The sequence below is a fragment of the Vipera ursinii genome (genome assembly GCF_947247035.1).
Source record: "Vipera ursinii genome assembly, chromosome: 7".
Lineage (NCBI taxonomy): Eukaryota > Metazoa > Chordata > Lepidosauria > Squamata > Viperidae > Vipera > Vipera ursinii.
Window position 1 is genome coordinate 40129733 of NC_139521.1, and position 16429 is coordinate 40146161.

The following is a 16429-nucleotide window of genomic DNA, read 5'->3' on the forward strand; positions in this document are numbered from 1 at the left end:
AGAGGGGAGCCCTCGGCTGTGGCGGCGGGCCCGGCGGGGATGGCGGCGGCGGCGGTGGGGAGCATTACCACCTTTCCTGACGACGGAGGAGGCGGCGGTAGCGGTGGCCCCTTCCCGCCTGGACACTTCAAGGACCCCAAGCGGCTGTACTGCAAGAACGGAGGCTTCTTCCTGAGGATTAACCCTGACGGCCGAGTGGACGGAGTCCGGGAAAAGAGCGACCCGCACAGTGAGTAGCAGCTTTCAGGTTTCGCCTCCGACCGAACGTGGCCTCTTGGCAGCCGCCTTGCCGGTCCCCAGATTCCACGGACGGGGAATGCACGGACCTTCTCTAGAGAGTTAAATCAAGCGGCGGGAGGACTACCTACCTGTCTGTTGTCTCAAAAGTGCATTTTCGAAAGGCAGCTGGAGTGTGGTTTTTTTCTTTCCCCTTGAGGAAGGAGAACGTTTCGTTTCTCATCCAAGGAATTTCATCAGTTGTGATGGGGGGGGGAGAGGAGGATGAGGATGGAAGGATAGGTTCTGACCCCCGTGGCGGTGGTGGTGGGGATGGATGGAAGGATTGTATTTCTTTGCAGTCCTCTGATCCTTTAGCACTCTCTGTAACAGTCCATTCAGTCTCAACTGTCGGTACCTATCCTTCCGCTCCCCCATGCCCCAAATCACAACTGTTGAAGTTTCTTGGATGAGAAACGAAATGTTTTGTTCTTTTTCCTCAAGGAATAAACGGTCCAGTTGCTTTTTGAAAAAGCACTTTTGAGACAGCTATGACCAGGATGATTGAGAATCTCCATTACTTTCAATTATTTATTCAGTTTTTATTCATTGTTGCAATACTCTCCCAGTTTTATCTGAAATTGGTCTAAGCTTTAGCAACCAATCCAAAAACAACTCCTTTCATTGCAAGCTATGCCTCCTTGATTAAATATTTGTTGTTGTTAGTTGCAAAGTCATGTCTGACCCATCGCCACCCCATGGACAACGTTCCTCCAGGCCTTCCTGTCCTCTACTATCTTCTGGAGTCCATTTAAGCTCACGCCTACTGCTTCAGTGACTCCATCCAGCCACCTCATTCTTTGTTGTCCCTTTCTTCTCTTGCCCTCAATCTTTAGGCTCTTCTCCAGTGAGTCCTTCCTTCTCATTAGGTGGCCAAAGTATTTGAGTTTCAACTTCAGGATCTGGCCTTTTAAAGAGCAGTCAGGGTTGATCTCCTCTAGGACTAACCGGTTTGATCGCCTTGCAGTCCAAGGGACTCGCAGGAGTCTTCTCCAGCACCAGAGTTCAAAGGCCTCAATTCTTTTGCGCTCAGCCTTTCTTATGGTCCAACTTTCACTGCCATACATTGCAACTGGGAAGACCATAGCCTTGAGTATACACACTTGTTGGCAGGGTGATGTCTCTGCTTTTTAGTGTGCTGTCTAGATTTGCCATGGCTTCCCTCCCCAGGAGCAAGCATCTTTTAATTTCTTGGCTGCAGTATGTATTTAAACAAACTTTTAGTATATTTGGGCACAGAAGGTTCAGCTTTGTCAATTTGCTCTTATGGTATCTGCACCACAATCCTTTGTAGGTCTACCTAGGAGTAAGTCTTCAACACATTTAGAAGTCAGCAGGATTGTCACCTAAATCAATTTGATCTTTTCCTTCTGCCAGAGAGAATTGCCTGTGGAAAATTTAGCTGTTGTGTATCTCTGTGTGTGGCTTTATCATGTATTTTATAAATAGTAAACATGTATGCAGTACTGTACAGCCTGTGTAAATGCATGAAGAGATGCAGTTTGTGCCATTCACAAAGCATGCCACATTGTCCAACAGAATGCAGTGGCTCCTGATGCCTGCTAGCATCTTCCTCACATTTCCATTTCCATTTGTGTGCAATGACAATTCAGTTTGACATGGTGCTCTAAACTGTAATTAAAGTTTAGTTTTTACACTGGTTTAGTGCCCAGTGTAGGGCTAATAGACAAAGGAGGACACATGAGAAAAGAAGGCTACTCTGTTCAACTTTCTGGTCATCTGTGACAAGTACAGCAAAAAACTGCAAAAATGAATTTAGGCCTATGTATATATATATATATATATATATAATTACTTTTTCCAACATCAGTAAGACTGGTTTTTCCATCACAGTGTTTATCCAACAAATCTTTATTTTCAAGAACATATGCTAGAGATAATATAATTGCTAATGACTCGTTTTTCAAATTTCACCATAGAAATGTATGATGAGTCATGTGATCTACATCCTACAGTGATCATAGATTTGAAGGGGCTGGGTGCTGGTTTCTGGAAATAAATATCATATATCTAGGCTATTGAGATGAAGGAAAGAAAGAAGCAGACAATTTACAATGTCATAATACATGAAAGTTTGAATAACTATTGTTGTAAAAATTACCCCCCCAGACACTCATAAAGCTGGACAATATTTGATTTTAAGATTATGCCTGCGAGATGGAAAACATGTGGTCAAAAAGGACATCACCTTTTGCCAGATGTCTAGTAATCATAGCCATGTGATGCACCATCCTGATTAGTAAACCATGCTTTATGATTTAACATGAGGTGTGAACTTTGTTTGAGAATTTTCAGTAAAAATATGGTTACATGATTTAGTATAATTTATGAATTCAGTTAATATTGGAGAGCTGACATAACAGCTTTCTTCTATTTGTCATATACTTCTCTGTAGCTTCTCATATAGATTTTGTGGTCTAGATTAACTACTAAAGCATTTGATGGTGAAGTGACAATTCGTCAACATTACGTTTATGCTGAAATATATCTTTCAAATTTGTTCTGGAGGGGTTTATTTTGTTTTTCCCCTCTAACAATTCAGTCATGTTTACTCTTATTTACTCTGAAATAACTGTTAGGTCACTATTAAGACCATTGGGATGTAAGCCTTGATAAGTATACCTAATTCACTGGAATACGAGATAAACATATTAGATTATTTACCTGTTAAGTCTCATTCAAAGAATTTTGGATTCATCCACACACTGTTTTCCTTTTGTGATTTGTATTTTTCAGTTTTTCCCTTATCTTTTCAACTTACATTTCCATGTATGTAAAAAAAAAATCCAAATTAATTAAGAAAGATAGTAAGATAGAATACATTGTTCCTAACTAATAGCACTAGGAATCCTGTCTCATGGTATGTATTCTACACCTACACTATTTAGTGTTGTAAGTTCTTACTGCTATTCTAAGATCATGAGTGGGCTAAAATACCGGAACCGTGTTTGCAGTATGGTCTACCTCTATAATGGATACCGTTTCCTTATTACTAAATCCTGACTCTGCCCCCACATTACACATATCACATTCCCTATATTTGTAGATGCCAAGCGTACTTCCTCATATTGCTTAATGTCATTCAGCCAACCAATTCTTCAGTTCTTATCCTTGTTGCTTTAATGATTTGTTATATTACTATTTCTCCTTAGATCCCATTTTTTCAGAATGGTACTTACTTGTCAGAGGTTCACTTGCGAGAACCAAGGATTCAGTAGTTCAGTAGTAGTTGAGTAGTAGTTCAGTATAGTTCAGTGAACTATATTTTTCAAAGATCCTGGAGCACTGGGGAACTACCAGAGGACTGGAAGAGAGCTGATGTAGTTCCCATATTCAAAAAAGGGAAAAAATAGATCCAGGAAATTACAGACCTATCAGCCTGACCTCAATATCTGGGAAGATTCTGGAAAAGATAATCAAACAACAAATCAGCGAACACCTTGATGCGAACAAAGTTACCACTAAAAGCCAAAATGGGTTTGTCAAAAACAGATCATGCCAGACAAATCTTATTGCATTCTTTGACCAAGTGACAAAACTAGTGGACCAGAGGAATGCTGTAGATATAATTTACTTGGACTTCAGTAAGGCATTTGATAAAGTAGATCACAACCTACTACTTGATAAGATAGAAAAATGTGGGTTTAATAGCATCACCACCAGATGGATTTGTAGCTGGCTGACAGGCCGTACTCAGCGTGTGGTCCTCAATGGAACTGCATCTACATGGAAGGAAGTTTGTAGTGGGGTGCCCCAGGGCTCCGTTCTGGGCCCAGTGCTCTTCAACATCTTCATCAACGATTTGGATGAGGGGATAGATGGGGAACTCATCAAATTTGCAGACGACACCAAGCTGGCAGGAATAGCCAATACTCCAGAAGATAGGCTTAAGATACTGGAGGATCTGGACAGACTTGAACACTGGGCACTATCTAACAAAATGAAATTCAATTGTGAAAAAGTAAGGTTCTACATTTAGGCAGGAAAAATCAAATGCACAGGTATAGTATAGGTGGTACCTTGCTCAATAGTAGTAACTGTGAAAGACATCTCGGAGTCCTAGTGGACAATCACTTAAATATGAGCCAGCAGTGTGCTGCAGCTGCCAAAAAAGCCAACACAGTGCTAGGCTGCATTAACAGAGGGATAGAATCAAGATCACGTGAAGTACTAATACCACTTTACAATGCCTTGGTAAGGCCACACCTGGAATACTGCATCCAGTTTTGGTCACCACGATGTAAAAAAGATGTCGAGACTCTAGAAAGAGTACGGAGAAGAGCAACAAAGATGATTGGGGGACTGGAGGCTAAAACACATAGGGAACGGTTGCTGGAATTGGGTATGTGTAGTTTAATGAAGAGAAGGTTGAGGGGTGACATGATAGCAGTGTTCCAATATCTCAGGGGCTGCCACACAGAAGAGGGAGTCAAGCTATTCTCCAAAGCACCTGAAAGCAGGACAAGAAGCAATGGATGGAAACTAGTCAAGGAGAGAAGCACCCTAGAACTAAGGAGAAACTTCCTGACAGTGAGAACAACTAACCAGTGGAACAACCTGCCTCCAGAAGTGATGAATGCTCCAACACTGGAAGTTTTTAAGAAGAGACTGGCCAGCCATCTGTCTGAAATGGTATAGGGTTTCCTGCCTGAGCAGGGGGTTGGACTAGATGACCTCCAAGGTCCCTTCCAACTTATTATTATTAGTAGTAGTACTGCATATTATATTTTCCTGTAGCACATGCAGCTATAATTGTGCCCTTTATTTCAGGTAGCATTTGCTGCAGACTGCGTGTTACACTGGTTCCAATTATATTAGTTTTCTACTTTTCTACTTAGAAAAGTCCCACATTCTCTTTTTTCCCCCCCAACTATATTCTGCATATTATAAAATCTTTTTATACAATCTATATCTGTTGCTCTGGCTATTCACAAATGCTTCTCTTTTTTATTGTTCTGTTGAGTCACTCCTGATTCTCAAAGACTTGATAGACCTAATTTCACCAAGAATGTCTGTCAGTGACTGCTGTTTTGAGCTTGTAAGGTTGTACTTGTATCAATGGTGATAGTATTTAGCCACCTTGCCCTCTGTTAGCCTATTTTCTCTAATGCCTTCAATTTTTCTAAGCATCAGGATCTTCTCCAGTGATTCTTACTAGATTTAGCAAGAAGTTCAAGATGGCATACAAGATATAATATGAAAGTAGTGGATTTTGGCTTTTTTCAATGGTAGAGTTTTCCCATCTCAGTATTTGGAATTTGAGGATTATATGCCTCTCCCTTGACCATAATGCAAGGGAAGGATTATAATATTATATGACACCCTGTTCATGGAGAGTTTTCCCATGAGTAAGAAAATATTAAAAAGTAATCTCACTCTTGGTGCTATCGAGAGGACACATTTAATGGTAGAGGATAGCTTCAACTTTACAGTAGAAAATTTAAAAAGGAATTAAGTTATCAAATAAGTTTAAAGTAACTTCTCAGTTCAAGCACATCAAAGAAAGTCCCAAGAGAAGCATCAATGAGTGTAATGTATCATGGTAAATAGTCTTAAAATCTGTTTATCGTGTTTTATTTTGGAATTACCCAACAGGGTTTCGAGGCTTGTAATATCTCTTGGACTGGAAATTAGATGATATGGAAAGTTTAATCTATCTAGCTATAAAAGACATACCTGTATGAAATAGAATTTGGCCATAGGGTGAATGTCATAAAATGATAACCATTTAGGAAATAACTATCAATAAAGAGTGCCTAAACCATTGAATCGTAGACATTCTTAATTTCCAAAGTGATTCTTAAATTCACTTTTTTCTTTGACATAGCATGTACTCATTCTCTAGATATTTGAGATCAATCAGTCCAAGATCTTGTTGAATGACCCTTGAAACATTTTCACTCAATTTGTCTGGTAATATATGATTTACACGAATGAAGGCCAATATACATGTCCTAGGATAATGTTGCAGGATCCAATCTGAGTCGGTCACAGGGACCTCAGAGTTTTGTCTTCTGAGCTTTCGGACTCCTGCTGGGGCCCATCTTCAACAGGAGTGCTGATTTACTACCAGCCTATGAAGTACTTAGAAGGCAAAGGCTGAGCAGTACAAGCAAATGACAGCTAATGACTTAAAAGCCAGCCATCAACACACCCCAATCAACATCTGAAAAGCCACTTACAATAGGCACTATAAATACCATACGTGTAACAGCACACATTCTGTTAGGGAGAAGTTCCCTGAAGATGGACTTCAGCATGAGTTCAAAAGCTTGGAAGATAAAAACCTCTTGTTCCCGGTGACAAATTCAGATTGGATTCTGCAACATGATTTACAATACAAAATAAGGACATCGCTTATTTTCTTGCATTATGTACCATGAATTTTATGTTAGTTTTTAGTAACCACATAGATATTCTCCAGACGTTCTATCCCTAATCTGGTATTTCAACAGTGCATGGGCGAAGTATTTAATCCATCCAGTGGCGTAGCGTGGGTTGTCAGCACCCGGGGCAAGGCAAGTAATTTGCGCCCCCTAACCCGTGGATTTTAGCACTCGAGTCTCTTCCGCTAGCTCAGGAATTCTGGGAGTTGAAGTCCATGAGTCATAAAAGAGCCAAGGTTGCCTACCCTTGAGTTAGGTTCAAGGCAAAAAAGGGTCTCTGGAGAAGAGGGAAAATGCTAGTTTAAAACTGAAACAAGGCAACTTTAAGGTGCCTCAGCTGTGATTTAGGATGAGACAAAGAGAGGACATGGCGTTGAAAATGGTTAATGGGGCATGTTTGTTCCACTCTTAGTGGATGTCAAGATAAACCCCACGAGAGAATGACCTTACAACAGATGTGAATAGGCTTGGACTACGTTTGTAGATTGAGTGCATACATCACATGGAGCGATGATGGGCTTCATCAAGATTTATGATCCCACAATTGGCTAGTTTTCTCCATCTTGTCCTAAACCCTGGATACCAACCACGGTTTATGGCTTAGCATGTGGTGTGGGGTGACCCAACATGTTAGACAACAAACAATGACTTCCAACTTACAATGCCTCAGCTTCCCAAGGTTATTCCAAAGCCGGAAAAGCCAACCAACCCACCCTGCAGCTTTGCCTGCTTAGGCTGAACCCCAGGAGTTCATACTTGCTGTGGCGCCTGACCTATTTTCTGCCCAGACGCTGCTTATCCAAGCCAAGCCGCCTCCTTCTCTTTGGCACCTCGCCCCAAAGATTCGCCGGACTGGCTGGAAACTCTCGCTGCTGGCGACGTGTGTCGGGGGGGCGTCCTGATCGCCTCCTGGCCACAGAGAGTCAATACGGCAGGAGGAGGAGGAGAAGGAGGAGGAGGAGGAGCAGCAAGCAGCCGCAGGTGCGGCGGCTGCAGTTGTTACCTTTACCTCCGGGAAAGGAGACGGGGGCGGAGCTGGGTCGGGGGGGCGGGCTTGCAGGTTGAGAGCCAAGCGGAGGAGAGCCGCGGCGGGAGAAAGAGAGTGAGGCGAGACGCCGCCAAGCCTCCCCACCCCCACCCGAGAAAGGAGGTGATCCGCAGCCGCGAAAGGACGGGATCCCGCTCTGGCTGGGCGCAGTGAATGCGGTTGCTTTCTATGCTCCGCCCACTCGCTCGCTCCTCTGACCCTCGGTGAAGCAGAATCGTCCCCCTCCGGCGAGCTTAATGGGTGCCCCCCAGATGTTGCGCCCGGTGCGGCTGGCCCCCCTGCACCCCCCACGCTACGCCACTGAATCCATCAAAGAAATTAGAACATAGAATAAAACATAGTTCCCAAATCTGTTTGTTTGATAATACATGGTAAGAGTATTTTATGTATAAATATTTTTGTTGTAGATTGAAGTACATGTATCAAACAAAATTCTGTGCCTGATTAAATACCTTAACTCAGGTGCTATATAGAGAAGTTTAAATGGGTATGTTCACAATGCTGAACAAATTGTTGGTGCTGTCCGTTTTGGCAGTGCTGATCACATGTTTAGGAAATACAGTATATCTAAAGGAATATTGTAATGTCACATCAGTTAATATGGAACTGATTTTACTTTGCTGATTTCAGTCTTAGAATTAGAAACCAGGCATCTCTAACAAAAGTTGGCCACTGATTTTTTACACTTGAACCGTATTTTGCCTCAAAGATAAAATCTAATAACTGCACAATTGCTAAACAACCTATCCAGATAAGATTTAAGGCATGTGGGAGGGGAATTGTAACCTGGAGGGCACAGATGTTACAACAGAAAAGTAGTGATTATCAAACAAAAAGATAGGCCTAGTATTGGTATGAATTTACATTGGCTTTAAATTACTCAGCCACTTTTAGACTTTCATGATTTATATCTCATTATTTGCTGATGAAAAAAAGCTTAGTTGATGTTTACAATCCCTTATTCTGCACAGTCCACACAAGATTCTTCAATGCATGTAGATCTTTTAAATTATTCAGTCCACTTATTTTAGAATCAGTGTCTTGATAAAATTCATTTTAAATATTATTCTTTTTTCCCTGTGAACTGTATAGGATACAATCCTATTCAGTTTTCAATATCTATTCAGGTTTGGCTATTAAAACCTCTGTTTTCTCAGCATCCAGCTGAAGTAGGTAAGAAATATTTTCCTTTTATCAGAGAGATAGCATACTGTAGATTGTCATCAAGGATGTATTCATGTTAGAATTGGCATTTGTTGTTCAGATACATATAAGACATTTATAGCAAGAGAGTTGTGTTAGTTAGCCAAAAATCAAGAGTCAGGTAGCATCTTTTTCAGACTCACAGATTGTACTAAAAGGCATACCTGTAAATGTTCATGAGCTATAACTCACTTTCTCAGAGAAATATAGTTCAAGGTTTCAGTCTATGTCAGAAGTATGAACATAGACAATGGTTTCCTAAAAACATTGTAATTGTTAATTGATAAAGTAATACAGTACTTGTAATTTTTTCACATGTAACCTGTATCTGCATAATTACCCTGCCTTTCCACTCTTTTATCCTAACTTAAATTCTGTATCAATTTATTTACCCCATGCATTTAATGAAGTGAACTGCTGCTTATGAAAGGGATGTGAAATAAAAGGAGTGATGTTATTGGCATTGTTTTACTTGCAGCTGAATGGGAAGTTGGAAACTTCTAGCATTCTTATAAGTTAATTTAGCTGTTTCCTCATACCTAATTAATAAAGTAGCCAAAGATTAATTGCTCCTGTGAGTTGCCTTGCAGTACTTGGATGTGCAGTAATAACTTTTAATTTATATGGATTTGGCCCTGTAACTTTGCCACAGAATATGTCATACAGGGCCTCATGAAAGAATTTTCCTCAGAGGGCCTCTGCAAAAATGTTGGAGATGGGCCTTGAACTCTTGGCTCGGAACTGACTTTTCCGTAGCAGAGACGGTAGTAATGCTGCTCATTGATCTAGAGACGTGCAGCCTGAGGTTTTTTCAGTGAGTACACAAGTTCTCTTCTTGTGCACTGAAAATGAGAAGCGTTCTTCTGATAATTTTGCCAGTTCAAGTAAATTAAATGTACTCGAGAAGCAAAAGTCCTGATGCTGTGTATTATTTCCTCCTTCTATTTCTCTTTGTAAGTTTGTTTGTTTACTTTATTTGGCTATTTTATTTATTTGTTTAAAATACTTGAGACCTGAGAGTATCAGGGGAATTATTGTAAAAGAAAAAATAAGACAGACAGGTAAAAAGATTATGAATGTAGTAGGCTGGATAAAAGAACCTATTGGTTCATGTATTTATATAGAAACAATCATCAAATTATTGGCTTAAAAGCAACTTTTCTTTTTTAGCTGCTCACAGAGAAATATTTTAATTGTGTGTAGGGTGAATGTGTAAATAGTGGGTAGGCCTTGGAATTCTGTTTGGATTGCTATGAACATATTGTTCCTGATTAATAGAAATGATAAATCCACCACTAATACATAGTTGTGTAACAGAATATATATATACATGTGGAGGAAAGCTCCCCAAGTTTTCCATATGGATTTGTTACCAAAGGAAAAAATAAGCTGAAAAAAATCTACTATATAAACTGTAATATTGACAAATCATTACCACTTCCTCTCTGGAAATAAAAAAAGTAGTAAGTCTCATACTCAATATATCCATCATTGAGCTTTTGAATTCTTAGCTTAGCCACCCCCTTAATCATTATCAATAAATCAGGAAACAAATCATATGCAATTATGATTTTCATCAGATTTAAAATGCAATCCTATGTATTTAGTTTGAAATAAATTCTACTGATTCAGTCCCATCAACCTCATATTTACTTTTGAAATTATTACTATTAGGTTTTTTAAAAATCTGATATTTGGAATGCAGTCTTAAACATAAGATCAATTTACTTGACATGCAGGTAGTAAATTAATCAGATGAGCTGAAGGGATTACTCTCATGAGAATTGGAGGACAGTAGAAAAAGCAGAAAGGAAGAAGGGTTGGAGCCAAATATAATATTTTCCCTGTTAAGTGTAAAACTATTAATATTTGACTCTTTTGGAAAAAATTGGCCATCTCTAGTTTCTGTAGAGTATTGTTTGAAGAATATAGTACATCATTTTTAATTCTTAGCAAAGGTGGAAGTTAAAAGTATTACTTTATTGCCTCTACTATTTAAATAGCCTGCAGTTCAATGGATTTTTGTTGGCCATTTTTTGAATGGTTCTTTGTTGGAGAAATCTGGGGCTACAGAATATTATTTATATTATAGTATTTATATTTACCGTATATGAAGAGCTAATTTGGAATAGTGATGAAAGTCACCAGGCTAGAAACTGGGAATTCTAGTCCTGACTAAGGCACAAAATCAAGGGAATGACTTTGGGGTAGTCAATCTCCCTCAGCTCTAGGAAGAAGGCAATGGCAAATCACTTTCAAAAATCTTCCCAAACTGCATGGATGTGTCCAAACAATGACCGCTAATGGCTTGAAGGCACTAAATAAACAAATACATATATGGTAGTTATTATTATTTTACATTGTCCAATGTATTTTATACAAAAGACAATCCTTCAGTTTGCAAAAGCCAATGATTGTTTGGTTCTTTACATTATTTCAAACACTAACAAAGACATTTACTTTAAGGAAGTAGTCACAAATTTTATATTCAATTTTAGGGTTTAAAAGTCTTAAGGTTTAGTTATATATCAATATGAGTGTCTATAGAACACACCTTAGCAAATCCCTTTTTTCATTAGCAAAGTTATAATGCTATTAAATCCAAGCAATGTTTATAAAATGTTGCAAGTGTATTTATAGTACATTTCCCAAATTTCTGAACAAAGAACTTTGTTGTTGTTGTTAGTTGCAAAGTCATGTCTGACCCATTGCGACCCCATGGACAATGTTCCTTCAGGCCTTCCTGTCCTCTACCATCTTCTGGAGTACATTTAAGCTCATGCCTACTGCTTCAGTGACTCCATCCAGCCACCTCATTCTTTGTTGTCCCTTTCTTCTCTTGCCCTCAATCTTTAGGCTCTTCTCCAGTGAGTCCTTCCTTCTCATTAGGTGGCCAAAGTATTTGAGTTTCAACTTCAGGATCTGACCTTCTAAAGAGCAGTCAGGGTTGATCTCCTCTAGGACTGACCGGTTTGATCGCCTTGCAGTCCAAGGGACTAGCAGGAGTTTTCTCCAGCACCATAGTTCAAAGGCCTCAATTCTTTGGTGCTCAGTCTTTCATATTTCTTCTATATTAAAAATGTTGTGAGAGAAATGTTCTAGCGTTACTTCCCTATGTTTGTAATATAAATGTGATGGCAATACAGTAGTGAAGGCCAAATCTGACTCTAAGATTGTGCCTCGGTATGCATATTTTTCCAATGAAACAGACCAAGACAGGAAGATCCTTTTATTACAATTTTGGGATTTTAAAATTTAGCATGTTAATAAGGATAGACTATTTGGAGTTCATGAAGAGACACACCAGATGACAACTCTCTTTCTTACCCAAAGACTAACTACAGACATCCTGTTAAAACTAACATAGTTCTATCCTATCCTGACTTGTAGAGCAAAGACAGTTTTTATCTTGCAGTTTAGGAATGTTCCAGTAACAGAACAGAGACCTTTTTACATTCCAGTCTGCAATGGTCTGGTAAACCATTAACATCATTTAAAGGACAGAAAAATCAGCCAAATTAAAACACAAAATAACTACGTTGGTTAGCAATTACACCAATATTACAAAGACCATGTTGGTACTAAAAAGTCCATATTGTGTGGCTTTCAATATTCATACATTTTAAGCAATATACCGGATTACTTACTTGGGATTACTCCAAAGTATTGCCACAGATTTTAGGGTGGGGATACAAAATATTATTCCAAGAAAGTGTGCTCTATTAGATTTTCTATTGTAGCTCATATGGGACATTCAGTTAATTTAACAATACCTATTAAGAGGGACACGGTGGCTCAGTGGGTTAGGATGCTGAGTTTGTCGATCAGAAGATCGGCAGTTTGGCGGGTTGAATCCTGAGTGCCGCGTAGCACAGTGAGCACCTGTTACTCGTCCCAGCTTCTGCCAACCTAGCAGTTCGAAAGCACGTAAAAATGCAAGTAGAAAAATAGGGACCACTACGGTGGGAAGGTAACAGTGTTCCGGTTGCCTTTGGCATCTAGTCATGCCGGCCACATGACCACGGAGACGTCCTCAGACAAACGCTGGCTCTTCGGCTTTGAAACGGAGATGAGCACCGGCCCCTAGAGTTGGAAACGACTAGCATGCATGTGCGGGGGAACCTTTACCTTTACCTATTATGTATATTGTTTAAATAATTTATCTTATTTGTGCAAAAGTTAAACTCAATGTTTTTAGGCTTTAGGATACATACACATGTAAGATTGATTGATTGATTGAATGATTGATTGATTTTCCATGTATGTATCCAGACTTTTATTTTAAGCAAACTGAAGAATAGCTTGTAGGCTGATAAATTATTCAAACATCTTGATTGTCTTTTCCTTCTGTTCAGTCAAATTAATACTTCAAGCTGAAGAGAGAGGTGTGGTGTCAATCAAAGGTATACGTGCAAACCGTTTCCTTGCTATGAATGAAGATGGACGATTGTTAGCATTGGTAAGCAGTTGTCAATACATTTTATTTTTTCCCTTCTCATAATTAAGGCTTTAGGATAGCAGGGTTTAATATAAAGTTCTTATATTTTATGGAAGCTAATTTCTAAAGTATTGTGGAATGTTTTCTAAAAATGCTAAATTTTTGAAGAACTTATGGGTTAACGTAGTCTCTACTTTTAAAGTTCTTATCCCACAGCACTTCTTCTGGTCTTCAACATGTTAGTTTTTACTATAATGGAGTCATGTTTGTCTGCTTTTTGGGTAAACCGAGGAGGGAATTAGGTTTAATTTAAAGGATATTCAATCTACAGGACTCTGTAGCACATCAGATTTGAAGGCATAGGTAGCACCTGTTTGTAACTCTTTAAACCAAAAAATTATTTTTCTGATCCTGCAGCTGCCATGCAAACCTGGGAAAAGGAGCTTTGGGTTCAGGGCACTGTGAGCAGGTGTTACACACATTCCTCCAAGCACTCCAAAGCAGCATTTCACTTTCAAATCTGAAATGCTGCAAGTTCAACTATTCCATGTGATTTATTTATACATTATATCAGAACAGGGTAACAGAAGGTCTTTCTTGTTGTTTTCATTGCCCTCATAATAATACTTCTGATTTTCAGTGGCAAATTACTGAAGAACTGTTGTTTCCTAATATTTTTGTTATAAAAACACACAGCAATGGTCCCTAAATTATTTGTTTACATGTGAAACCCTCCACCTGCCAGCTCCATCCACTTCAGTTACCCCACTGTTCTTTGTTCTTTAATAACTCTATCTACCTGTTTTATATTATCAATGAAAAGGTTAATAATCCATTAATCAAAAATTGGAATAATTTCATTTAAATTCATAAAATTCATAAAATTCAGCCTTCCATCCTTCCGAGGTAGGTAAAATGAGGACCCAGATTGTTGGGGGCAATAAGCTGACTTTGTAAAAATGCCGCTGGGGGGGGCAAAGGCCCTAATAAGCAGGCATATACATAGAATGAAGGTTATTGCTAAGCACATTGATTTGTGCTTCTTAGATTGTAAGCCGCCCTGAGTCTTTGGAGAAGGGAGGGATATAAATGGGAATTTAAAAAATATATATATTAATTGTCCTTAAATTTTAGATCAGGTTAAATGCTACTCATTTATATTCTAAAAGTTAAAACAGGATTTTAATGTGATTGATGGCACAATGCAGTACCCTGGTATTCAGAAAATATTAATCCAAAAGAAGTATTTGCAGCTAGTTTTTTTAGTTCATTACTATATGCCTACTAAAATCCATAATCATAAGGATGTTAATCTTTCACATGAATGAATGAACCTTTATTAAAGTACAACATGTATACAGTGAGATTGGCTGAGCCTCCCTTCGTGCCCCCCCACCACAACTCACAGTGACAACAAACCCACCATATTGTTACACCATGTGAGGTAATTGCACAACACACCAGCCTCACAAGTCAATCATACAGAGTTATTTCCTGTTCAGGAGCCTGACAGCCCATGGATAGAAGTTGTTCTTCAGCCTGTTGGTGTGGCTGGCTGTACTTCTATATCTCCTACCCGATGTAGGAGAGTAAAGAGGTACCAGGGTACCAGGGTGTGAATCGTCCCTGAGACTTTTCCTCACTCTTCCAAGGCAGTGAGCCCTGGTGATGTCATCCAGTGGTGTCAGGAGACAGCCCACGATGTTTTGTGCTGTGCTCACCACCCTCTGTAATATCTTCCTATCCGCGGCTGTCAGGCCAGCATACCAAACCACAATACAGTGCGAGAGGACGCTCTCTATAGTAGACCGGTAAAAGGTCATTAGTCGTTGTTCTACCCTGTTCTTCCACAAGACCCTGAGGAAGTGGAGTCTCTGTTGGGCCTTTCTGGCCACCTGGGTTGTATTGACTTTCCAGGTAAGATCTTCACAGAGGTAGACTCCCAGGAATTTAAAGGAGGAGACTCTCTCCACACAGCCCCCCCGATGTAAAGTGGGGCAAGTTCCTCTCTTTTCCTCGGAAAGTCTACCATCATCTCCTTTGTCTTGCTGATGTTCAGGTGCAAGTTGTTCTCTAAACATCATAAGGATAGTTTTTGTACCTCTCCCCTGTATGCTGTTTCATCTCCACCTGTAATAACACCCACTACCGTGAACTTAATGATCATAGTGGATGGGTCAGACGATACACAATCATATGTGTACGGTGGATACAGGTAGGGGCTAAGCACGCAGCCTTGTGGAAATAAGAAAACTAATTTGTAGAAAGCAGTTACTTTAGACTTAAGTAACTTTAACAAGTTAATTTAGACTTAGTAATTATTTATGATATTTTTGGGTGCGATGATGGGTAAATGAGGAAATCTGCAATTAAAATGTTATGATTTGATCTAAACTCAATATAAATTTGACTATATCTTTTACATCAAGTGATTTTAAATCATTTTGGTAAATAGTTAATCAGCCAGAAGAACATATCTGATAAATCATTTTATTTTTTCACAAAGCCTATGAATAATATCTCCCTCTTTTTTTTTACAGAAATATGTAACAGATGAATGCTTCTTTTTTGAACGCTTGGAATCTAATAACTATAACACATACCGGTCTCGTAAATATTGTGATTGGTACATTGCACTGAAACGAACTGGTCAATACAAACCAGGACCAAAAACTGGACGAGGACAGAAAGCTATTCTTTTCCTTCCAATGTCTGCCAAAAGTTGATTTGAGTGTCACAGCTCAGAAAATATTGTGCAACAATAGATGTTCCCTCCTCCACAATACAAATTAATGTGATATTTTCCAATATTTGCTGATTGATTTCATATCATTAATGTGTAGAACTGTAAGACTGAAAACCATTTTCATTCTCCATTTATATAAGGGTGTATGTGCATACTAATGTGGGTGTGGCATGAAGACATAGTTCCATTTAAATATGTTGTTTGGTCAAGTATTTCCAATTAGATTTTATAATCATTTTAATCTGATGGTTTAGGAGTAGACATTCTGCTTTAGGCTACTGAATGTGAAAAAAGTTTTAAAATATGCATAG

General features: G+C 39.1%; 1 protein-coding gene across 1 annotated transcript; it reads left to right on the plus strand.

The window, feature by feature from the left end:
* Window positions 1-39: 39 nt before the first annotated feature.
* FGF2 (fibroblast growth factor 2) lies at window positions 40-16104 on the plus strand (the record flags this gene model as incomplete). The annotated part of the gene is made up of 3 exons (XM_083367371.1): window positions 40-229; window positions 13290-13393; window positions 15913-16104. The coding sequence occupies 3 exons, from the start codon at window positions 40-42 to the stop codon at window positions 16096-16098; spliced, it is 480 nt and encodes a 159-aa protein (XP_083223497.1). The 3' UTR covers window positions 16099-16104.
* Between the last annotated feature and the right edge of the window lie 325 nt (window positions 16105-16429).